Source organism: Aotus nancymaae, unplaced genomic scaffold, assembly GCF_030222135.1.
Source record: "Aotus nancymaae isolate 86718 unplaced genomic scaffold, 86718_ANA_hifiasm-v0.15.2.pri h1tg000011l, whole genome shotgun sequence".
NCBI classification, from domain to species: Eukaryota; Metazoa; Chordata; class Mammalia; order Primates; family Aotidae; genus Aotus; species Aotus nancymaae.
In genome coordinates this window covers 10,929,493-10,953,777 of record NW_026988422.1, presented here as the reverse complement: position 1 = coordinate 10,953,777, position 24,285 = coordinate 10,929,493, and the positions used below count along the sequence as shown (strand labels likewise).

The 24,285-nt window shown below is 42.8% G+C and overlaps 1 protein-coding gene and 1 pseudogene across 1 annotated transcript in view; both read right to left on the bottom strand.

Annotated features, from left to right (window-relative positions):
* Positions 1–9,918: 9,918 nt before the first annotated feature.
* On the bottom strand, positions 9,919–11,201 carry LOC105723043 (glutamine synthetase-like; annotated as a pseudogene).
* A 58-nt stretch (positions 11,202–11,259) lies between these two features.
* The window catches only part of LOC105723042 (nucleoside diphosphate kinase 3-like), a 46,013-nt gene continuing 32,987 nt past the window's right edge, over positions 11,260–24,285 (bottom strand). The window contains exons 2-4 of the mRNA XM_064374434.1: positions 12,521–12,539; positions 11,394–11,725; positions 11,260–11,280 (exon numbers count right to left, since the gene is read on the bottom strand). Of these exons, the coding sequence (XP_064230504.1) occupies positions 11,260–11,280; positions 11,394–11,725; positions 12,521–12,539 (372 nt within the window). The remainder of the gene's footprint in view (positions 11,281–11,393; positions 11,726–12,520; positions 12,540–24,285) is intronic.

Below are 24,285 nucleotides of genomic sequence, written 5' to 3'. Positions count from 1 at the left end.
CCAGGAAGTCAAGCCTGAAGTAAGCCGTGATCGTACCACTGCACTCCAGACTGGGTGACAGAATAAGACCCTGTCTCAAAAAAAAAAAAAAGAAAGAAACCTAGAAACTCATAGCCTACCAAGTTTCATAGCTGTGACAGGAAGTATGCAGGGGGGTGTGTGGAGGGACAGGAGTCACAGAACACAAAGTCTTTTGCTGTATTTCTCAGTATAGTCCTTTATGAACCGGCCTATACTTTGACAGTGGATGTGAGGCATGTAGCCAGGTACTGCCATCTCCTCTCAATCCCGCCAGGCAGTAGAAACGAAAAGAACGCCACGGTGAAAAAAATAAAATAACCAAACCTCAAAACAGTAACCATGAGTTTCCCAAAGAATAAATGGTCATCAGGGCTGAATTATAATGAGATAATTAATGTTTAAGACCTGAACTCACCAGGAAAGGTGGAAAGTTAGCAGGGTATCTTTTGTGAGACCAAAAGATGGGGTTAGAGAGGGACATGAGAAAACTAAATTTCTCTTCTACTATTTGCTTTGAGCAATTTTATGTGTTTTAGAGTTAATTTTCATCAAAACCTTTGGAAGATAATTTTTTTTTTTGAGACAGAGTTTTGCCCATTGCCCAGGCTGGAGTGCAATGGCGTTATCTCAGCTCACTGCAACTTCTGCCCCGCAGGTTCAAGCGATTCTCCTGCCTCGGCCTCCTGAGTCACTAGGATTACAGGCATGCACCACCACACCCAGCTAATTTTTTGTATTTTTAGTAGAGACAAGGTTTCTCCATGTTGGTCAGGCTGGTCTCAAACTCCTGACCTCAGGTAACCTGCCCACGAACCACTGCGCCTGGCCAGGAAGATAAATATTTTTATATCAACTTAAAAGATGATAAAAATGCCTGGTGTGGTGGCTCTGACCTAGAATCCCAGCACTTTGGGAGGCCAAGGTTGGTGGACAGCTTAAGCTCAGGAGTTCAAGATTAGCCCGTAGGACATAGTGAGATCTTATCTCTACGAAAAACAAAGAATTCGCTGGGTGCGGTGGCATGCACCTATAGTCCCAGCTACTCAGGAGGTTGAGTTTGAAGGATTGCTTGAGACCCAGAGATATAGGTTGCAGTGAGCCGAGGTCACACCACCGCACAGAGGCTCTGAATTTGGTCACATGCCAACATAGAGCTGACTCACCCCAAAACCATAAATAATCATGATATGCAGATGAAGTGGAGAATCAAACTCAAGTCTGTCTGGCTACAAAATCCATGCTCTTTTCACTTTACTTTTTGAGTTTGTTTTTTTAATTACTATTCTAGGAGAAAAAAAATTCGCCTACATGAATAATATTTTACACATGGTTAATTATACTTAAATGTATTTCAGTTCTACAAAACAATAGAAGTACTAATAACAAAGGAGCTATGACTGGACGTCCAGGAATGAAAGCAAATCGGAAGCCTTTGGAAATTAGAAGAGATTCACAAGGTCGTTTTGTGGCTTTCTACAAAAATTATCCATTTACCAAATTATCAGTTTCTTTTACAGCACACACACCCATCACCACCACCACTGAAAGAGAAAAGAAAGTTAGCTTTCTATTTTCACAGCCCAGGTTAGCGAAGGCTGGAGCATTCCCAGAGAGAACTATCACCAGTTACCCTAAATCATGCCTCAGGCTCTCACCACTGAACTAGGGACTTAATTATAAAATAAAATATAATAACTGCGATGTATTCCAGCACTCACCATGGCCCCCAGCCCCAACTTCTGCTCCAGAGTCCAAGTCCAATTGCAATAGCCCACTTCAGACTAGTTGAGGGCAAGGCTTGATTCCCAAATCTCATTGTGTTGATCATTAGCATAAATATTAATCTGTCTAGTATCTAATGACATTTTAATTGCTCTAGCCTTAGTTAAGCTGGGACATTTACTCTCTATTCAATTTTTGATGGTGGTGGTGGTAGGGTGTGTGCATGTGTGTGGGGGAGGATAGGGGAGCTCTTGACAAAGGATGCTTCAAATTTAAAACTTTACAAAATTTCTGAAAGCCTTCCACCCTCCACCCCCCACCTCCCCCCAGGAGACAGAATCTCGCTCTGTCACCCGAGCTGGATGCAGTGGAGCGATCCTGGCTCACCGCAACCTCTGCTTCCCAGGTTCAAGCGATTTTCCCACCTCAGCCTCCTGAGAAGCTGGGATTACAGGCATGTGCCACCACGCCTGAAGCCTCCTTTTTTAACAGCAAAAAAAGATGTTTAGACAAAACACTTGGTTTTCATAGTCCCAAGCTTTTTATGCTTGAATTTTCTCATTTCTTTGCAAGTAAAATCAGTGTGTAAATACTTGTATTAAAATGCAGAGGATTTGTGCTGTTTGCAGGTGTCCTAGAGCTTAGAGAATAGTTGGTTTATCTGCAGCTATCTCATATTGATCTTTCAGTCGTCTTCAGGATTAATTGATTTGCTTCAAGTAAGAAGTTTGTACTACTAGCATCAGGGAGAATTTCAAAACTCCAGTAGGGAATTTAAATAAGCAGAAAACATATAGAAAGTATCATAACAAATAAATCTTTTTTCATTTACTCTGCAAGTTATTCCAAAGAAACTTCTGAATTGCATGAATGAAACACAAGGTTATAGAAATAAATGAAGACCAATCAAATGAGAAATGCAAATGCTATTTTTTCACAGCCTGCTGTATAGCAAGTCAGCTACTGTCACTGTGTTTTGGCAGTGATTCAAAGGCAGAGAAATGAGAAAGCTTTATAATAGGGGTAAAAAGGGAAGGGTTCAGGTGTATCCTGACTGGCGGCTGTTGCCATGGGGAAGCCGTAGGCGGGCTAAACAGAAGTAGGGCATACTGCATGGGGTTGGGGTGCATGTTTCACTTTCTCTGGTTGGTCTTAAATTGGAAGTAGACACAAAGATTAGGGTAGATGTCAGTTACTAATCAAGTCCTGGTGGTGTGGGACCAGTTGTTACAGAAGTTATCCTTTAGCTTCCTGGATCATTACTAGAGACAGCAACCTGGCTTCCAGCAACTCTGACTGCCAGAAGAAAAACTTCTCCATAGTCTTATCTTCAGTACCTGGGGCTTGTACTGATGAAAGAAAAAAAAAAAAAAGTTTTCTTTGCATACAACAGAGAAGTAGCTTGCCCATTCATATACCTAATTTAGTAGAGAAAAGGGAGGGGCAGAAAATGTTCTCATAGAACAAATAGGTTTCTTTAGGAAAAACAAATCTGTTTTTAGGAGAACAAACAGGAGTTAAGAAAATTTGTTATAATGTTTGTTTATACAGGTGTGGTGATCTTTTCATCTTCTTCATGGCCATGAAACTCCCCAGGAGAGGGGATTTATGGTAGCCTCGTTTTTCAGAAGTTGCTGCTGTTAGTCAGATAAGACAACCTCCAAGGATGCTATCCTCTGCATCTGTTGAATCTCAGATATCTTCAGTTTAAAATAATCTTCATATCAACTCTCACGTTTCAAGTGGGTCCCCGCAACTTATAGCAGGCTGGTGTCCTGAACTATTTATTGTAGATAAAGAAGTTAGTTTCCTAAGCAGTTTGCTGCAGGTCATAATTCAGAGTTCTATTTTTATATATGATCCAGTCATTGTTCATTTATACATTCAGTCTCTCATGGTCATATGTGATGACATTTTGCAGGGGAGGAAGGCAGACCTTTCTTCTCTTTCTTTTCTTACAAATTCATATTGTCATGAGCGTAAGCATATGTGCCTGTAGTTTAAAGGAATTCAGAATGAATATGGCATATTTTCAGCAAAGTCAGCTTTTCCTTTTCTTTTCAGTTGTAATTGTGCTGCAATTACACTCTGTACTGGAAGAAGATCTATATCCCTTAGTCAATAGATACAAAGAAAATGCAACGGAGATAGATATAGGGGACTAAAATCCAGAGGTAAATGAAGGGTAGAATCAAGGGAGGGATTAGGTGCTCTTGCAGTGACTGGTTGTCTGGCTTTCACCCAAGAAAAGCCATGGGGAATGCATGACGAGGTGGTGGAGAGAGACAAGGGAGGAGAGAAATAGCACAAATCGAAAAAAGACACTGATACCCAATAATTCTAATTATCATGTAACTTCCATCCATCCAGAATGATAAGGATGACTAACCCTCTTCATCCGTACAAGCCAGTGTCCTTTTCTGTCTTCTCCTTTAGCAACTCTAAATTGAGTTTTTCTATAATTCTGAGGCTAACCCAATGGTCTCATCCTCACTAAAAGAGAGTACCGAAACTTACAGGACAAAATCAGTTGACCAAAGCAAAACAGAAATTGCAAGGGAACAATAAAAGGTAGGAATCAAATATCGGCCAGGCGCAGTGGGTCACGCCTGTAATCCAGCACTTTGGGAGGAAGAGGCGGACAGATCACTTGAGGTCAGGAGTTTTGAGACCAGCGTGGCCAACATGTGAAACCCCATTTCTACTAAAATTACAGGCTGGGCATGGGGGCTCATGCCTGTAATCCCAGCACTTTGGGAGGCCAAGGCAGGCAGATCACCTGAGGTCAGGAGTTCAAGACCAACCTGGCCAAAATGGCAAAACCCCATCTTTATTAAAAATACAAAAAAATCAGCCAGGCATAATGGCACATGCCTGTAGTCCCAGCTACTCAGGAGGCTGAGCCAGGGGAATAGCTTGAACCCAGGAGGCAGAGGTTGCAGTGAGCCGAGATCGTGCCATTGCACTCCAGCCTGGGTGACAAGCTAATTTTGTGTTTTTAGTAGGGATAGGGTTTCTCCATGTCAGTCAGGCTGGTCACGAACTCCCAACCTCAGGTGATCCGCCCGCCCTCGGCCTCCCCAAGTGCTGGGACTGCAGGCATGAGCCACCACGCCCGGCCAGTAGACTATGTTTATAAGAGTGATAAACATAGAATATGATTTCAAACTTTTATCTCAATTTTTTAAAGTAACTGTAATTTAATACATGTAATACACACTATCTGTACCAAGAAAGGGGCAGAAAGTGAAGACTGGCTTGTCTTGGGGAGAAAAATATCCAAATGTGCTTTAGATAGGGAGGGCTAATTGGCATCCAAGTTAAAATACTCAAGAAATTGGCCTACACTGACAGGCCATTATCTCAGTAACTAAGGAACATTGGGAGACAGAACATATGTTATGCTTGAAAAGGGCAGAAGTTATATTCATTTTTAATTAGAAAAATTGTGATGGCCCTTTAAATTATAGAATATGCAACTTTCCTTGGAGTCCCAGGAAATTTGCATACTCTATAATTGTGGTTTTACTCTTCACATAATCAGTGCAAAAACACCAACAGTGCCACATATGGAAGAACACTTAGCCTTACTCTGATTCTCTGAAGAGAAACTCATCAACCCATTTGGTACTCTCCTGTAAGAGCCTACCTAGCTACATAGACAAAGTAAATACAACTGATGGAATGTTGTTAGACTTGAATAAGATTTTAATTCTATAATACGTGATTTTCTCATCTACAAAAAGATTTAGAGTTATAGTATAAAATTTGTAAAACCTTGGCAAAAGCTTGTATCCAACATGTTCAAAAGCTTAATAACTCAATATTGCCAGAAGGGCATTTCAAAGAGTGTCCCATTTAAAGGCAGACATTAATATTTTGGTCCCCACCTGAGGCTTTTGAAGCCCTGTCATTAGTCAGAAAAAGGCACCTTCTCACCAGAAGATGACTGGATGTCAGCTCGTGCTTATCCCTGCCCACATATCCTTGTGCAGGATGCAGCTAAGCAGGTGGTCTGACTGCAACCCCTCCGTATTCTCCGACTCCTTTTTCCCTGCTTTATTTTCTCCACAACATACAACAGCTTACAGCTTGTAGGATACTGTATGAGTTAGCTTATTTCACTCATTTGTTATCTCCATACTATAATATATGCTCCATGATTACAAGAATTTTTGACCGTTCTGTTCCCTCTCTTGTCACCAGCACCCAGTGTGCCTGATTAATCATGATAGTGTTCAATAAATATCGCTGAAATAAGAAATTATAGAGGAAATGAACCAGGTCAAGTGAAATAAAGACAAAATAAATTTTGAAGGCAAAAGGAATAGGATTTCCCTGTTATTTTCTGTCTTGTCAGTAATGTCCTACCATGAAAGCCGAAGTCAAGAGACGATCATATGAGACTCATACGATCTAGACCTGAGCACCACTGCACAGCATTAAAATCTTCCCTCTTCCTCCTCCATTTGGTTCTCTTCTTTGCTTTCCTTGAATTCACCAATACCAATTCCATTTCTAAGTTAGTGCAATGTTTGCCTTCTAGTGATTTGCCACTCTGCAAGTCTGTGAAATCACAATGAATTGGGTCTACTGGTCTCATCATTTTCCATGCCATAAAAGAAGCACTTTGTTTTGAAGAATTTTCAGAAAATCTCCACATAGAAACCATTATAATTAAAGACCACTATTTTTTTTTTTTTGAGATAGAATCTTTCTCTGTCACCAAGATGGGGTGCAGTGGCACTACCTAGGCTCACTCCAACCCCTGCCTCCCAAGTTCAAGCGATTCCCCTGCCTCAGCCTCCCAAGTAGCTGGGACTACAGGTGCATGCCACCACTCCCGACTAATTTTTAGTAAAGACGAGGTTTCACCATGTAGGGCAGGATGGTCTCAATCTCCTAACCTCGTGATCCGTCCACCTCAGCCTCCCAGAGTGCTGGGAACACAGGTGTGAGCCACTGCGCCTGGCCTAAAGACAACTATTTTAAGAGGAGAGAGGGAGAAAGTGGTGAAGGCTTGATTTGAAGACTAACAGAAGAGCTACCACTTAATTTTGTCAGTCATTCTGAATCCAATAATGCCTCTTCTATGAAAAGTGTACAGTTTTGTCTTGTTTTACAGTATAAGCTTTCTCAGATGTCTTTCATCTTAATAAAAATAATTTTAAAACTCTCTTCCTGGGCCAGGCGCGGTGGCTCACGCCTATAATCCCAGCACTTTGGGAGGCCAAGGAGGGTGGATCATGAGGTCAAGAGATCGAGACCATCCTGGTCAACAAGGTGAAACCCCGTCTCTACTAAAAATACAAAAATTAGCTGGGCATGGTGGCGCACGCCTGTAGTCCCAGCTACTCGGGAGGCTGAGGCAGGAGAATTGCCCAAAACCAAGAGGCGGAGGTTGCGGTGAGCCAAGATCGCGCCATTGCACTCCAGCCTAGGTAACAAGAGCGAAACTCTGTCTCAAAAAAAAAAAAAAAACCTCTCTTCTTTGACCTTGTCCCTCTTCCAGTTGCCTCAATTTCTTGTCTTCCTTTCATGACCACATTTCAGGATGAAATGCCATGGGTCATTGGTCTCCCTTTTTGGTTTTTTTTTTGGGTTGGGGGGTATGGAGTCTTGCTCTGTTGCCTGGCTAATTTTTGTATTTTTAGTAGAGACGCTTCACCTTTTTGACCAGGCTGGTCTTGAACTCCTGGACTCAAGTGATCTGCCCACCTTGGCCTCTCAGAGTGCTGGGATTACAGGCACAAGCCACTGTCCCCAGCCGAGACTGGGTAATTTTAAAACAGTGTATATTTATTGCTCATCGTTCTGGAGGGTGGGAAGTTTAAGGTCAAAGTGCCAGTAGATTCAGTGTCTCATGAAGGCTTGCTCTATGCTTCAAAGATGGTTCCTTCTATATATCCTCATGGGACGGATGGAAGGGGTGAACAGGCTCCATCAAGCCTCTTTTAGAAGGGTTCTAATCCTATTCGTGAGCATGGAGCCCTCCTGACCTAATTGTCTTTCAAAGTCCCCACCTCTTAATACCATTGCATTTGGGGATTAGGTTTCTTTTTTTTTCCAGTTTCCAAAGGCTTTACTGGCAAATATGCTCTACCAAAGAATGATCAATTCTGTTGCTTCTAAGTCAGTGGAATCAAGAGCTGTGTCCAGGGACACACCACACCGTGCTGAAGGAGACTGCTGCTGTGTCCACCTCTTAGTCATAAACCCAGTCATGAGCACAAGACTTGTAGTCAATCAGGCTTAAACCATAGGTCGATTTCTTTTTTTTTTTTTTTTTTAATAGGTTAGGCTGATTCATAAGTGCTGCTCTGGGTAGTTACAGAGTTTGTTTACAATGAGGAGTTATTTGACTTTGAACATACTATATGTGGCAATTAGAAGTCATCATGGCAAGAGAAAACCACAGCTGGCCTGCCACAGCCAACACAAGAACCAGAAAGCGGTAGGGGAAGTGAAGTAAGGAATAAAGGTGGGGTTTGTTTCTTATTATAAAAGAACAAGCCGGGTGCGGTGGCTCACGTCTGTAATCCTAGCACTTTGGGAGGCTGAGGTGGGTGGATCACCTGAGGTCAGGAGTTCAAGACCAGCCTGGCCATCATGGTGAAACCCCATCTTTAAAAAATAATAATAACAGCACTTTGGGAGGCCGAGGCGGATGGATCACGAGGTCAAGAGATCGAGACCATCTTGGTCAACATTGTGAAACCCCGTCTCTACTAATACAAAAAAATTAGCTGGGCATGGTGGCGCGTGCCTGTAATCCCAGCTACTCAGGAGGCTGAGGCAGGAGAATTGCCTGAACCCAGGAGGCGGAGGTTGCAGTGAGCCGAGATCGCGCCATTGCACCCCAGCCTGGGTAACAAGAGTGAAACTCCGTCTCAAAAAAAAAAAAAAAATAATAATAATAATAATAATAATAAAAGAACAAAAAATTTCCTCAGCAGTCTTAAACAAATGGAATATTTCATACTGAGAGAAAAGACATCAGGATACAAAATTACAAGGGTTTTGACTCCAGCCCTATCCTCTTCTCCTCCAAGAGCAGAGGTAGGAGACAGTTGAAGCAAACAAATAATTCTGTAAAAATTACCTTGAAACCCTACAAATTTGATTAAAATCTAAACTTTTATAATTTTGCTTTTTTAAGAAATTTAATACTAGGCCTGCTTTAGTGACATGCTATTCCTACCAGAAAATAACCCCAATACCCCCTCTGTCAGTACCATGCTCAAGTTGACCAGCCAGCTCTTATCTCTAAACCCATGTGGACAAGTCATTGTCCACAAACCAGAGCCACAGAGATCAAGTGACTGCTAGTAACATGTGTCATCTGTTAACTAACGAACATCCACCTTCTCCAGAGGGTGGGCAGGGCAAACCCTAAATGGGTCATGAGGTCCTAACCCCAAATTACCATCTTTCTAAGAACCACTTCTCTCACTCCCTACTCAAAAGGAGATATTTGATTTCTAATTCAGACTATTTGTCTCAATTGTGGTGCCCCTGACCTGGATGTTGTTTTTTTTCCTTTAGCCAAACACACTTTATTCACAAAACCATATACATAATTTTTTTTTGTCTTTACATTTAAATATAAAAACACTATTCTGCTTTGTGTGATAAATCAAGGACCAAGCAATAAGAACCTTTTCTTCTTTCAAGGTAGGGATATTCATCAGTTTATACTGAGCTTTGTGTTCAGAGCAGGGCATTTAGTCCCAAGCCAGGCTAGTCCCACAAGCAAGAGATCAAGGCCATTCTCTCTGATTCCAACCCCTACCTTCTCTCCTAATTCCCACTTTTAATAGAAAAGTTGGTTATAATCTCCTAAGAAAATTTCTAGCACGAGGGCAAGTCCTAACCTAACCTGAGTAAGTCAGGTCTTTCCCTTTCAGCTACCTCGAAGACAAGTCCCCCTCCTGCAAACCTGCTCTGTCCGGAGACCTACGCCTATTGGACAGGTGCACCCAATTAAATGGAAGCAGTGGTTATGTTTCCCCTCCTCCTCCCCACTAATGCACTAAAAAGCTTTAGTGATAGGGAAAACGAAGAGCAGGATGTGAAGAAATTAACTTGACCCCTCTATCCCAGCCAAACAAAGAAAGCAAGATTAACTGGGCACAAGGAACAAAAAACAGAGACCTTGATATTCCACCCTTCGAGTTACAATTGGGACAACTTGGAGAGGGGGAAGAGTTGGAGTGGGTTGAAGAACGAGGACGGATCAACAGCTGGAGGTCTAGTCCACTCAGTTTTGTACTGGAAGGGTTTCATTGAGAAGACACGTGCTGATGAGGGCTTCGGTCACCAAAAAGGGGTAGCAGTTGGCAGAGGGGCGACGGTCTTCAAAGTGACCCTTCTTCTCCTGGCCGACAGTCCAGGAACTGCATATGCTGGTGCTACAACTGGCTACACCAGCAGAAAAGTCGTGGGTGCTGGAGGTTTTGAGGAAGTTAGGCGTCGGGTGTTGTCCAGGCCTCCCTTGGGATTATAGGCGCAGGTGTGGTACTGGTGCCGCTTGCTTAGTTTTTCAATGGCCTCCTCAATGTACTTCAGACCTTTCTCCTCCCACATGGCCTTGGTGCTAAAGTTGGTATGGCAGCCTGCACCATTCCAGTTCTCAGGAATGGGCTTAAGATCAAAGGTTGCTATCACTCCAAAGTCTTCACATACACGATGCAAGATGAAACGGGCCACCCAGAGACAATCTCCCATGCTGATTCCTTCACAGGGTCCAATTTGAAATTCCCACTGGGCAGGCATGATCTTGGCATTAGTCACAGCAATCTTGACTCCACCATACAAGCAGGCCCGGTAATGGGCTTCCACTATGTCCCTGCCATAGGCTTGGAGGCTTGGACTGCTCCCACACTGCAGTAATATGGACCCTGGGGTCCCAGGAAGCCGTTGGAAGGCCAACCAAAGGGGTGCCCATCAGTCCACATTCCTGCTCCATGCCAAACCAGGGGTGGCGGTTGCTCACCACGTCCATTATCCGTTTACAGGTGTGCCTCAAATTGGTCTCTGCAGGCTTTTCATTGTACTTGAAAACTTCACACAACACCAGCTTGTTAGGGTCCTTACGGAAGAGGTCCCGAAACATGGCAGCAAGCACGAGATACATGTCACTGTTGGAGCCTCCAGACTGTAAAGTGCTAAAGCCATCGAAATTCCACTCAGGCAACTCTTCCACGCACGTGGGCTTAGTGTCCAGGGTCCTGGTCTTGCAGCACAGTCCTCTCCAGTACCATTGATCCAGATATGCGTGGCCTGGACTTTCTCGCCCTGGGGCAGGGACACTTACACCTACTTGATGCCTTTGTTGAATAGGAACTTGCTGAGGCAGTCATGGTGGAAGGTGTTCTGGGCGCCGAGCAGGCGGGCAGGGAAAGGTAGGCCGCGAGAGCGAGGTGAGGAGAGGAGGCCGCTGCTCTGCTCACACGCTCTGCTCTCCTCCCACTCTTGACTCTCAGGCTGATTTCCTTTTCAGCACTTTTTACCGAGTCACTGCCATGAATGATGTTCCTGCCAACCTGAATGCCGAAGTCCCCACGAATGGTGCCTGGCTTACAATCCGCTGCATTGGTCTCTCCAAGCATCACTCGGCCTGTCTTCACCACATTCAGCCTCTCCCAGACCATGGCCATGACCGGCCCTGAGTTCGTGTACTTCACCAGCCCAGGGACAAATGGGAGGTCTTTCGGGTCAATGCAGTGCTGCTTCAGGTGTTCCTCAGAGGCCCGGAGGAACTTCATGGCCACAAGGCGGAACCCCGTCTGCTCAAAGCGCTTGATGATCTCGCCCACCAGGCCAAGCTGCATGCCGTCCAGCTTGATGGCGATGAAGGTGCGCTCAAGGTGGCCACGGTTCAGAAAGCTGGAGGGGCGGAGCGGAGGCGCTGCGCTGCGGGAGCAGAGAGCTGGAGCCAACACCACACCAGGGAGCCGGCGGCGGAGAAGGGGCGCGGGGCCTGGGGATTAGGTTTCAACATATCAATTTGTGGGGGACACAAAGATCCCAACTATCACTCTTATAAACATTTTATTAAGTAATAAATACAGAAATAGTACACACAGAAAGATACCGTGCACGGCTGGGCGCGGTGGCTCACGCCTATAATCCCAGCACTTTGGGAGGCTGAGGTGGGTGGATCACGAGGTCAAGAGATCGAGACCATCCTGGTCAACATGGTGAAACCCCGTTTCTACTAAAAATACAATAATTAGCTGGGCATGGTGGCGCGTGCCTATAATCCCAGCTACTCGGGAGGCTGAGGCAGGAGAATTGCCTGAACCCAGGAGGCGGAGGTTGCGGTGAGCCAAGATCATGCCATTGCACTCCAGCCTGGGTAACAAGAGCAAAACTCCGTCTCAAAAAAAAAAAGAAAGAAAAGAAAGATACCATGCATAGGTTATACAGCCTGAAAGTTAACATACTGGTGCAACAACCACCAAAATCAAGCAATAAAGTATTACAATCTAACTACTTTCCTTTTGCTCTTCCAGCCGCTATTCTTTTCCTCTTTCCCAGTTAATCACTAACCAATTTCCACAATTTACAATCTACTTGTATCCAGGGTTGACTTACATGAGCCCCTGTTGACATGTCATTAGTGTACCAACTAATAGTAGAGCTGGGATTCAAATTCGACTCTGTCTGTTTGTAAAGTTTATGCTTTGGGAATGTTCTTAATGGTCGTTTCCATTCCCTACTGACACAGTAGAACTGCTAAGAAAAAGAAAGCCTAATTATTACTTCAAATCACCGATGTTCCCACACTGCACCTTGACAGAAGAGAAAAATGCCCTTCACAGCCAAACAAAACATGTGAATGAAAAAGAGCATTAAATTCAATTGTTTATTAAATTATAAAGCAACTGGCCAGGCACGGTGGCTCACGCCTGTAATTCCAGCACTTTGGGAGGCCAAGGAGGGTGGATCACCTGATTCAGGAGTTCAAGACCAGCCTGGCCAACATGGTGAAACTTCATCTCTACTACAAATACAAAAATTAGCTGGGCACGGGGGCGCACGCCTATAATCCCAGCTACTCAGGAGGCTGAGGCAGGAGAATCGCTTGAACCCAGGAGGTGGAGGTTGCAGTGAGCCGAGATTGTGCTACTGCACTCCAGCCTGGGTGACAGAGTGAGACTCCATCTCAAAAAATAATAATAATAATAATAAAGCTACTGACTCTAACACCTTTGGATGGGCATAAGAACCGTATATAGGATATATGAACTGTACATAAGTGTGTGTGTATGTTTATATATATATGTATATGATATATATAAATATAATATACAAACACGCACAGATTTATGTGTATTAGAGAGAGAGAGAATGAGAGAGTCCACAACCAAATGTCTGTAATAAAATATCTTTCTGTAAGTTTGGCATAAACTCATTTAGTAGCACAACCTGCCCTGAACCGATATGAAAATATAGTATGCTTATTATGACAATATAATTATATAAGTATACATAAACATCTTTAAGATCAAATGTTAGTGTGTTTAGACAAGTTATACCATCCCAAACTTCACCAGGTGTGTCATGTAACATGGCATATGTATTATATTATCTGATTTCTAGTATCATTAGTATGACAAGTACACATTCTCTTCCACTACCATCCACCTCAATTTAAAAAAAAAGAGAAAAGAAATCTGGTAGTGTACACACTTAAAAACAAATCGGTTGAGGCTGGGCACGGTGGCTCACACCTGTAATCCCAGCACTTTGAGAGGCCAAGGCAGGCAGATCACCTGAGGTCGGGAGTTCGAGACCAGCCTGACCAACATGAAGAAACTCTGTCTCTACAAAAAAATTAGCTGGATGTGGTGGCACACACCTGCAATCCCAGCCACTAGGGAGGCTGAGGCAGGAGAATCACTTAAACCCAGGAGGTGCCATTGCACTCCAGCCTGGATGACAGAGTGAGACTCTGTCTCAAAAAAAGAAAAAAAGAAGCTGAAAAAAATTGAGACTGTTGAACTACTGTAGCCAAAAGAAAGTAATGCAAACAGCCGGGCGTGGTGGGTCATGCCTATAATCCCAGCACTTTGGGAGGCTGAGGCGGGTGGATCATCTGAGGTCAGGAGTTCAAGACCAGCCTGAACAACATAGTGAAACCCTATCTCTACTAAACACAAAAAATTAGATGGGTGTGGTGGTACCTGCCTATAGTCCCAGTTATCAGGAGGCTGAAGCAGGAGAATCGCTTGAACCTGGGAGGTGGACATTGCAGTGAGCTGAGATTGCACCATTGCACTCCAGCCTGAGCAACAAGAGCGAAACTCTGTCTCGAAAAAAAAAGAAGAAAGAAAGTAATGCAAACAATGTCCTTTTCTGCTGAGATGACTAGAAAACAGGAATGAGGTTGGGCCCAGTGACTCACGCCCGTAATCCCAGCACTTTGGGAGGCTGACGCAGGCAGATCATGAGGCCGGGAGTTCAAGACCAGCCTGGCCAATATGGTAAAACCCCATCTCTACTAAAAATACAAAAATTAGCCAGGCGTGGTGGCAGGTGCCTGTAGTCCCAGCTACTCAGGAGGCTGAGGCAGGAGAATCACTTGAACCCAGGAGGCGGAGGTTGCAGTAAGCCAAGATCGTGCCACTGCACTCCAGCATGGATGACAGAGCGAGACTCTGTCTCAAGAAAAAAAAGAAAACAGGAATGAGACCTTGGAAAACAATAACCATATTTAATGGAAAGTCTTTGTAATTCTGTAATAGAACAAGCTGCCCCTTTCACCTGTCTCTAAGAAAATAAACAGAAATGTTATTTAAATATCAGTATACTTCAGGATTTTTTCCATTTGAACATTTCTGAAATCCAAATGTATCATTCAATTAATGTATGTTTTTGGTGTACAAGTAAAACATCTATGACTAAATCAGAGCCTTATAGTCATTGATATCTCAGGATATATATTATGCCTCATCACACTAAGCCATTAAACTAGCTGTTTCTACTAGAACGCTACAACAATAAAATTACAAGGTCTTCAGAGGAAAGACAATCAGAATTCTAGGCAATGTGTTAGTGTGTAAGGCTTTAAGATTGGAGCCATACAGACCTATTCAGCAATCCTTTCACTATGAGTAAATTACTTTTGGGAGTAACTCCCTCAAGTTAGCAAACCAGAAAATCTATTTATTCATTAAGTAAACTTTTAAATCATTAAGATATAAGTATAAAAAGGTCAAGCTAGATTGTTAAAACACCCAAAGTGCACCTAATTCTTAATAATTAGATATTATTATTAACATAAAATTATATTTTGTGTGTTGCATTTTTGAGTTTGTTTAAAAGGAAGATATGGCTGGGCACCGTGGCTCACGCCTGTAATCCCAGCACTTTGGGAGGCTGAGGCAGGTGGATCACAAGGTCAAGATATCAAGACCATCCTGGTCAACATGGTGAACCCCCATCTCTACTAAAAATACAAAAAATTAGCTGGGCATGGTGGCGCGTGCCTGTAATCCCAGCTACTCAGGAGGCTGAGGCAGGAGAATTGCCTGAACCCAGGAGGCGGAGGGTGCGGTGAGCCGAGATCGCACCATTGCACTCCAGCCTGGGTAACAAGAGCGAAACTCCGTCTCAAACAAACAAAAAAAAAAGGGTATATCCTGGTTGCTTGTAGGAAGAACAAATTGTAGGACACAAGGATTTGAGAAAGATCTTTACTTTTCCCTGAATACCCTATTATACAATTTAATTTTTTTATATGAAAATAATACTTTTTTGAAAAAAAAGTTTAAATACAATATAAGTTCTGTATAGCCATGAAAATTGAAAAACACAAAAACTGCAATGAACTTGTCTTGTTGGGTGTATTTTTTGGTTGCAATCTACTAGGCACTGTGTTAAGAGCTGTATGTATGTTGTCTCATTTTGCCTCACTTAATCTTCATAGTAATCTTACAAGACAGGTATTGTCCCTACTTTACAGATAAGAAAATCGAGTGCAAACAAGTTATTTTCTCAAGTCACAGAGAGAGGCAGTGTGTGACAAAACCAGAATTTAAACCAGATTTTTCTGGCTCAAAAATCCTTGCTCTCAGCCACTGAATTGTAATAACTGCTCTGTCTCCAGAAAATTGTACTCTCCTACCTCTGGCTGTGCCACAGCTTTACTAAATGGTTTGCAGGACTCTGGTGAAGTAGATTTTCCCATGTCCATGGACTTTTGCACATTTTGTCTTTTCTGATTACAAACCTTCCCCTCTTTTTTTTTTTTTTTTTTTTTTTTTGAGATAGTCTCTCTGTCGCCCAGGCTGGAGTGCAGTGGCGCAATCTCGATTCACTGCAACCTCCCTCTCCTGAGTTCAAGCGATTCTCCTCCCTCAGCCTCCTGAGTAGCTGGGATCACAGGTGCGTGCCACCACACCCAGCTGATTTTTGATAGTTTTAGTAGAGACGGGGTTTCACCATGTTAGCCAGGATGGTCTCTATCTCCTGACCTCGTGATCCACCTGCCTCGGCCTTCCAAAGTGCTAGGTTTACAGGTTTAAGACACCATGCCCAGCCAAGCCTTTCCCTCTTGATTAATCCTTACTTTTCCTTTAATGGTCAAGTTTGATCTCCTCTTGCAATCTTTCCCTAAGCATCAGACTTAGTTGAAAGCCTTCTGTCTGCCTTTTCAGCATGCTGTGCTACCAGTGTGTTCATTAACATATCAGATCACTTGTCTGTCTTCCAGTCAGGCGGCATATTCTTAGTGTCAGAAAAATCTAAATATTCCTCATATTACTAGTCCCAATGCTAGTAATATTTAGCACATTTATTTAGCTAGTAATATTTAGCCTCAATTACTATAGGCTGAATTCAAGTTAAGGACTAATAAATACAAAGAATCACAGAATGCTGGAGCTACTGAAGTGGTTTTCAACCCCAGCTGCACACTGTAACCTCAGGAGCTTTTAAAAACAGATTATTGGCCGGGCGCGGTGGCTCACGCCTGTAATCCCAACACTTTGGAAGGCCGAGGCGGGTGGATCATGAGGTCAAGAGATCGAGACCATCCTGGTCAACAAGACCATCCTGGTCAAACCCCGTCTCTACTAAAATTACAAAAATTAGCTGGGCATGGTGGCGCACGCCTGTAGTCCCAGCTACTCGGGAGGCTGAGGTAGGAGAATTGCTTGAACCCAGGAGGCTGAGGTTGCGGTGAGCCAAGATCGCGCCATTACACTCCAGCCTGGGTAACAAGAGCGAAACTCTGTCTCAAAAAAAAAAAATAAATAAATAATAAAAAATAAAAACAGATTATTTCGCTTACCCGAGACTTAATAAATCAGAGCATCTACAGGTGGAAAGCCATAATCTATATTGTTTAAATGGCCTTCCAGTGGATGCCAAGTTTGGGAATCTCTGATTACTCTTCTTGTCCCATTTTCTGGAATATGAAGATTGAGATCTAGAGGATAAATCACTGGCCAATGTCACGTGCAGAAGTAAAGATAGGACTTATGCTCCAGTCTCTTGATTTATAGCTGCTTCACTTAGTTACTCAAAAACTTTTTTTTTAATTTTTTTTTTCAAAAGCTATTTATGAAGTATATCTGGCACGGTGTAGTGACTCACATCTGTAATCCCGTCTCTACTAAAAATACAAAAATTAGCCAGGTGTGGTGGTGCATGCATGTAATCGCAGCTACTCGGGAGGCTGGGGCAGGAGAATTGCTTGAACCCGGGAGGCGGAGGTTGCAGTGAGCCAATATCACGCCACTGTACTTCAGCTTGGGTGACAGAGCAAGACTCCATCTCAGAAATTAAAAAAAAAAAAGAAAGAAAGAAAAAGAAAAGGAAAGGAAAGAAGAGACCAACTTAATATGTATGCGTTGCATTCCTGCCAAGCGAAGATCAAATGTGATCATGAATGCTGAAAGAGGGTTTCACAGTAGTTCACACAGAGGAGTGTAGTGAATGGTATGTGTCGTAATGCAGCATCTACAGATCAGTCATGTTGAGCTCATGAAGACCTGGGCTGCAGGAGTCAGTAGCAGAAGCACTTTGCAAGTTGTAATTTCAACAAAACTACATCATCTATCCCACTAAGTTAATAATAAAATTTTTTTTTTGGAAAGGCAAAAAGCAAATCTGTGTAAAAATAAAATATAAATAACCTATATATCTCTAGAAGAATATACAAAATATTAGTAATAGTGTTTCCCTTTGGGAAAGGAAACTAGAAAGTTGAGACAATTGGGTGGGAGGGAGAATTACGTTTTACTGTACACTATTTTGCACATTTTTTTAACAAAAAGACATATATATTTTTCTTTAAACTGATTCAAGCTGGGTGCTTACATCTGTAATCTCAGTGTTTGGGAGGCCAAGATAGGAGGATCACTTAAGGCCAAGAGCCGGAGTTCAAGAATGGGAGAATGAGCCTGGACAACATAGCAAGACTCCATCTCTAAAAAAAAAAAAAAAAATTGTTAGTTGGGTGTGGTGGTGTGCACCTGTAGTCTTAATGACTGAGGCAGGAGGATCACAGTTGCATTGAGCCATGATCACACCATTGCACTCCAGACTGGGCAACAGAGTAAAACCCTGTCTCCAAAATTAATGAATAAGTAAATAATAAATTGATTCATACATTACTCACCAGGCAAGGCAGCAGGTGTGTGCACATATATTGGAGGGTCAGTGGGAGGAAGCATCCAGCAGAATTGAAAAGGTTCATAGGGGACCTAGGAAGAACTCCATAAGTGGCCCTGAGCATGGTTGTTGAAGAACCAGCAGAGGGCAGACAGGGCCAGCCAGTTGCTGAAATGGGCCACTGGGACGAATTTAGCCTTTTCCCTAAGAACATTGGGAAGCCCTTGTTCTTTACATTACATTAACCATTTTAGAAATCTGTTTTTGTTGCGGCATTTAACATTCTAAAATGACATTATTTTAAAATATCATTTGTTTCTCTCCAAATTAGGTCAAAGGATTATACACCATGATCAAGTGGAATTTACCCTGGGATGCAAACGAGACTCCATCTCAAAATAAACAAAAAATAAAAGATGAAAATCACGGCCGGGCGCAGTGGCTCACGCCTGTAATCCTAGCACTTTGGGAGGCCGAGGCGGGTGGATCACGAGGTCAAGAGATCGAGACCATCCTGGTCAATAAGGTGAAACCCCGTCTCTACTAAAAATACAAAAATTAGCTGGGCATGGTGGTGCGCACCTGTAATCCCAGCTACTCGGGAGGCTGAGGCAGGAGAATTGCTTGAACCCAGGAGGCGGAGGTTGCGGTGAGCCGAGATCGCGCCATTGCACTCCAGCCTGGGTAACAAGAGCGAAACTCCACCTCAAAAAAAAAAAAAAGATGAAAATCACATCGTTATTTCGATAGATGCAGAAAATGCATTTGACAAAATGTAACATAATTCACCATTAAAAACTCTCAACAAATTAGCTATAGAAAAAACAGACTTCAGCCGGGCATGGTGGTTCATGCTTGTAATCCCAGCACTTTGGGAGGCCAAGGCAGGCAGATCACTTGAGCTCATGAGTTCAAGACCAGTTCAGGCAACATGGTAAAACCCCATCCCTACCGAAATACAAAAAAAGTTAGCTGGGCATGATGGCACTTGCCTGTAGTCCTCGCTAATCTGGAGGCTGAGGTGGGAGGATCACTTAAGCATGGGAGCCAGAGGTTGCAGTGAGCCGAGATTATATCACCGCACTTCAAAATGGGTGACAGAATGAAATTCCGTCTCAAAAGAAAAAAAAAGAAGAAGAAGAAGAAGAAACAGAAAAAAGAAAAAAAAGAAAGAAATGTACTTCAACATAATAAAGGCCATAGATGCCGGGCGCATCCTAGCACTTTGGGAGGCCGAGGCAGGTGGATTGCCTGAGCTCATAGTTCAAGACCAGCCTGGGCAACACAGTGAAACCCCATCTTTACTAAAATACAAAAAATTAGCTGGGCATGGTGGCATGTGCCTGTAGTCCCAGCTACTCGGGAGGCTGAGGCAGAAGAATTGCTTGAACCCAGGAGGCAGATGTTGCAGTGAGCTGAGATCGCACCACTGAACCCCAGCCCAGATGACAGACTGAGACTCCGATTCTGTCTCAAAAGAAAAGGCCATAGACAACAAGCCCATAGCTACCATACTCAATGGTGAAAAGCTGAAGTTTCTCCCTAAAAGCAAGACTAGAGTGTCCATTCTCATCACTTCTATTCAACATAATACTAAAAGTTCTAGCCAAAGCTAACACTCAAGAAAAAGAGAAAAAAAAGGCATTCAAGTGGGAAAAGAAGAAGTAAAATGGTCTCTGTTTGCAAATAACATGATCTTACATATAGAAAACGCAAGGGGCCCGGAGAGGTGGCTCACGCCTGAAATCCCAGCACTTTGGGAGGTCAAGGAGGGCGGGTCACCTGAGGTTGGGAGTTTGATACTAGCCTGACCAACATGGAGAAAGCCTGTCTTTACTGAAAATACAAAATTAGCTGGGCATGGGGCAAATGCCTGTAATTCCAGCTACCCGGGAGGCTGAGGCAGGAGAATTGCTTGAACCCAGGAGGCGGAGGTTTCGGTGAGTCGAGATTGCACCATTGCACTCCAGCCTGGGCAACAAGAGTGAAACTCTGTCTCAAAAAAAAGAAAGAAAAAAGAAAAGAAAAGAAAAGGAAAACACAAAAGACTCCACACCAAAAGAAAACTATTAGAATAAATTAATTTAGTAAGTTGCAAGATACAAAATCTACATACAAACATCAGCCAAATTTCTATATGCTAACAATAAACTATTTGAAAAAGAAATTAAAAATACAATTCCATTTACAATAGCATCAAAAAGGATAAAATACTTATAAATTACCCAAGAAGTGAAATCTCTGTACACTAAAAACTGTAAGAGAGATGGAGAAGGGTGACTCACACCTGTAATCCCAGCAATTTGGGAGTCTGAGGTGGGTGGATTGCCTGAGGTCAAGAGTTTGACATCAGCCTGGCTAATATGGTGAAACCCCATCTCTACTAACAATACAAAAAAATTACCCGGGCATGATGGCACATGCCTGTAGTCCCAGCTACTCGGGAGGCTAAGGCAGGGAAATCGCTTCAACCCAGGAGGCGGAAGTTGCAGTGAGCTGAGATCGCACCACTGCACTCCGGCCTGGATGACAAGAGTGAAATTCCATCTCAAAAAAAAAGAAAAACTGTAAAACATTAATGAAAAAACTTGAAGAAGACACAAATAAAAGAAAATATATTCTATGTTCATGGATTAGAAGAATCAATATTGTAAAAATGTTCATACTATCCAAAGTAATCTACAGATTCAGTGAAATCCCTATAAAAATTTCAATGTCATTTTTATAGAATTTTTTTAATCCTAAAATTCATATTAAAAAAAAAAACCTGAACAGTCAAGGCAATCATGAGCAAAATGATCAAAGCTAGAAATATCACACTTTCATTGGGCGCAGTGGTTCACACCTGTAATCCCAGCACTTTGGGAGGCTGAGACAGGTGGATCACCTGAGGTCAGGAGTTCAAGACTAGCCTGGCCAACATGGTGAAACCCTGCCTCTACTAAAAATACAAAAATTAGCCGGGCATGGTGGCAGGCGCCTGTAATCCCAGCTGTTTGGAAGGCTGAGGCAAGAGAATGGCTTGAGCCTGGGAGGCAGAGATTGCAGTGAGATGAGATTGTGCCACTGCACTCCAGCCTGGGTGACTGAGCGGGACTCTGTCTCAAAAAAAAAAAAAAAAAAGAAAAGAAATATATATCATACTTTATCATTTTAAGCCATATTACAAAGCTGTAATATAGTTAATTAATTTATTTATTTATTTATTCTGTTGCCCAGGCTGGAGTGTAATGGTGTGATGTCAGCTCACTGCAACCTCCATCTCCCAAGTTCAAGTGATTCTCGTGCTCAGCCTCCCAAATAGCTGGGATTGCACACAGGTGCTACCATGCCTGGTTAATTTTTTGCATTTTTAGTAGAGACGGGGTTTCACCGTGTTGCCCAGATTGGTCTCGAACCCCTGACCTTAGGTGATCTGTCTGCTTCAGCCTTCCAATGTGCTGGAATTACATGCATGAGCCACTGAGCCCGGACTTGCAATGCAGTTTAAATATCAGACAGACACAGAAAAACAAACACTGTATGATCTCATTTACATGCGGAAATCTAAAAAAGTCAAACTCACAGAAGCAGGAGGTACACTGGGACACTGGGATTGCCAGGGGTTGAGGGGTGTCTGAAATGGAGACATGTTGGTCAAAGGATACAAACGTTCAGTTATAAGATGAATAAATTCTGGGGATATAATGTACAAGATGGTGACTAAAGTTGACAATACTGTGGTAGTGTACTCGAAATTTGCTAAAAGAGTAGATCTTAAGTGTTCTTCAACACGGTGAAACCCTGTCTCTACTAAAAATACAAAATTAGCCAGGCGTCGTGGTGCAGGCCTATAATCTCAGCTACTCCAAAGACTGAGGCAGAAGAATCACTTGAACCTGGGAGGCAGAGGTTGCAGTGAGCAGAGATCGCACCATTGTACTCCAGCCTGGGTGAAGAGCAAGACTTCATCTCAAAAATAAATAAATAAATAAGATTATAAAGGTGCTGAAAAATTCCTATAGCCTATAACATTGTAGCCATCATAATGTAGTACATGTGTTTCTGGTGATGCTGGTATAAACAAACCTACTGCACTGCTAGTCATATAAAAATATAGCACATACAATTATGTATAATACATACTGCTTGATAATGATAATAAATGACCACGTCCCTGGTTTATGTATTTACTATACTGTACTTATTATTATTATTTTAGAGTGTACTCTTACTATTTAAAAAAAAACAAGTGCTAACTGCAAAACAGTCTAAGGCAAGTTCTTCAGGCTATATTCTAGAAGGCATTTTTATTATAGGAAATGACAGATTCATGCATATTATTGCCTCTGAAGACCTTCCAATGGGACAAGATACGGAGATGCAAGACAGTGATGTTGATGCTCCTGTCCCTGTGTAGGCCTTGGCTAATGTACGTGTTTGTATCTTAGTTTTTAACACAAAAGTTTAAAAAGTGCCGGGCGCGGTGGCTCAAGCCTGTAATCCTAGCACTTTGGGAGGCCAAGGCGGGTGGATCACGAGGTCAAGAGATCGAGACCATCCCGGTTAACATGGTGAAACCCCATCTCTACTAAAAATACAAAAAATTAGCTGGGCACGGTGGCGTGTGCCTTTAATCCCAGCTACTCAGGAGGCTGAGGCAGGAGAATTGCCTGAACCCAGGAGGCGGAGGTTGCGGTGAGCTGAGATCGCGCCATTGCACTCCAGCCTGGGTAACAAGAGTGAAACTCCGTCTCAAAAAAAAAAAAAAAAAAAGTTTAAAAAGTGAAAAATAGCCGGGCGCGGTGGCTCAAGCCTGTAATCCCAGCACTTTGGGAGGCCGAGGCGGGTGGATCACGAGGTCAAGAGATCGAGACCATCCTGGTCAACATGGTGAAACCCCGTCTCTACTAATACAAAAAATTAGCTGGGCACGGTGGCGCGTGCCTGTAATCCCAGCTACTCAGGAGGCTGAGGCAGGAGAATTGCCTGAACCCAGGAGGCGGAGGTTGCGGTGAGCCGAGATCGCGCCATTGCACTCCAGCCTGGGTATCAAGAGCGAAACTCCGTCTCAAAAAAAAAAAAAAAAAAAAAGTGAAAAATAAAATTTTTTTAAAATAGAAAAAGCGTACCAAAAAATATAAAGCAAGACAGTTTTGTACAGATGTACAATGTGTGTTTTAAACTATGTGTTATTACAAGAGTCAAAACTTTTTTAAAAATTTAAAAATGTATAAAGTAAAAAAGTTACAGTAATCCCAACTACTTGGGAGACTGAAGCGTGAGAATCACTTTGATCCACGAGGCAGAGGTCTCATTCAGTGAGCCGAGATCATGCCTCTGCACTCCAGCCTGGCATCAGAGTGAGACCCTGTCTCAAAAAATATATATAAAGAAAAAAAAGTTACAGTAAGCTAAGGTTAACTTGTTATTAAAGAAAGAAAAAAGTTTATAAATTTAGTGAAGCTTAAGTGTACAGTAATGTTCAGTAATGTGCTAGGCCTTTACATTCAATCACCACTCATTCGCTGAGTCACCCAGAACAACTTCCAGTCCTGCAAACTTCAAGCATGATAAGTGGATAAGTGCCCTATACAGGCACGCCATTTTTTATCTTGTATGCCACATTTTTACTGTATCTTTTCTGAGTTTACATGTGTTTATATACACAAATACCATGGAGTTACAATTGCTTACAGTATTCAGTACAGTATCATGCTGTACAGGTTTGTAAACAGGCTATGCCACACAGCATAGGTGTGTAGTAGGCTGTATCAACCAGGTTTATGTAAGTCCACTTTACGACGTTCCTACGGCAAAAATCACCTACCGATGCATTTCTCAGAATATATCCCTGTCATTAAGCAATGCATGGCTGTATATGGATTCATTAGAATTTTCTTAAAAACAGAGATTAACCGGGCGTGGTGGCTCACA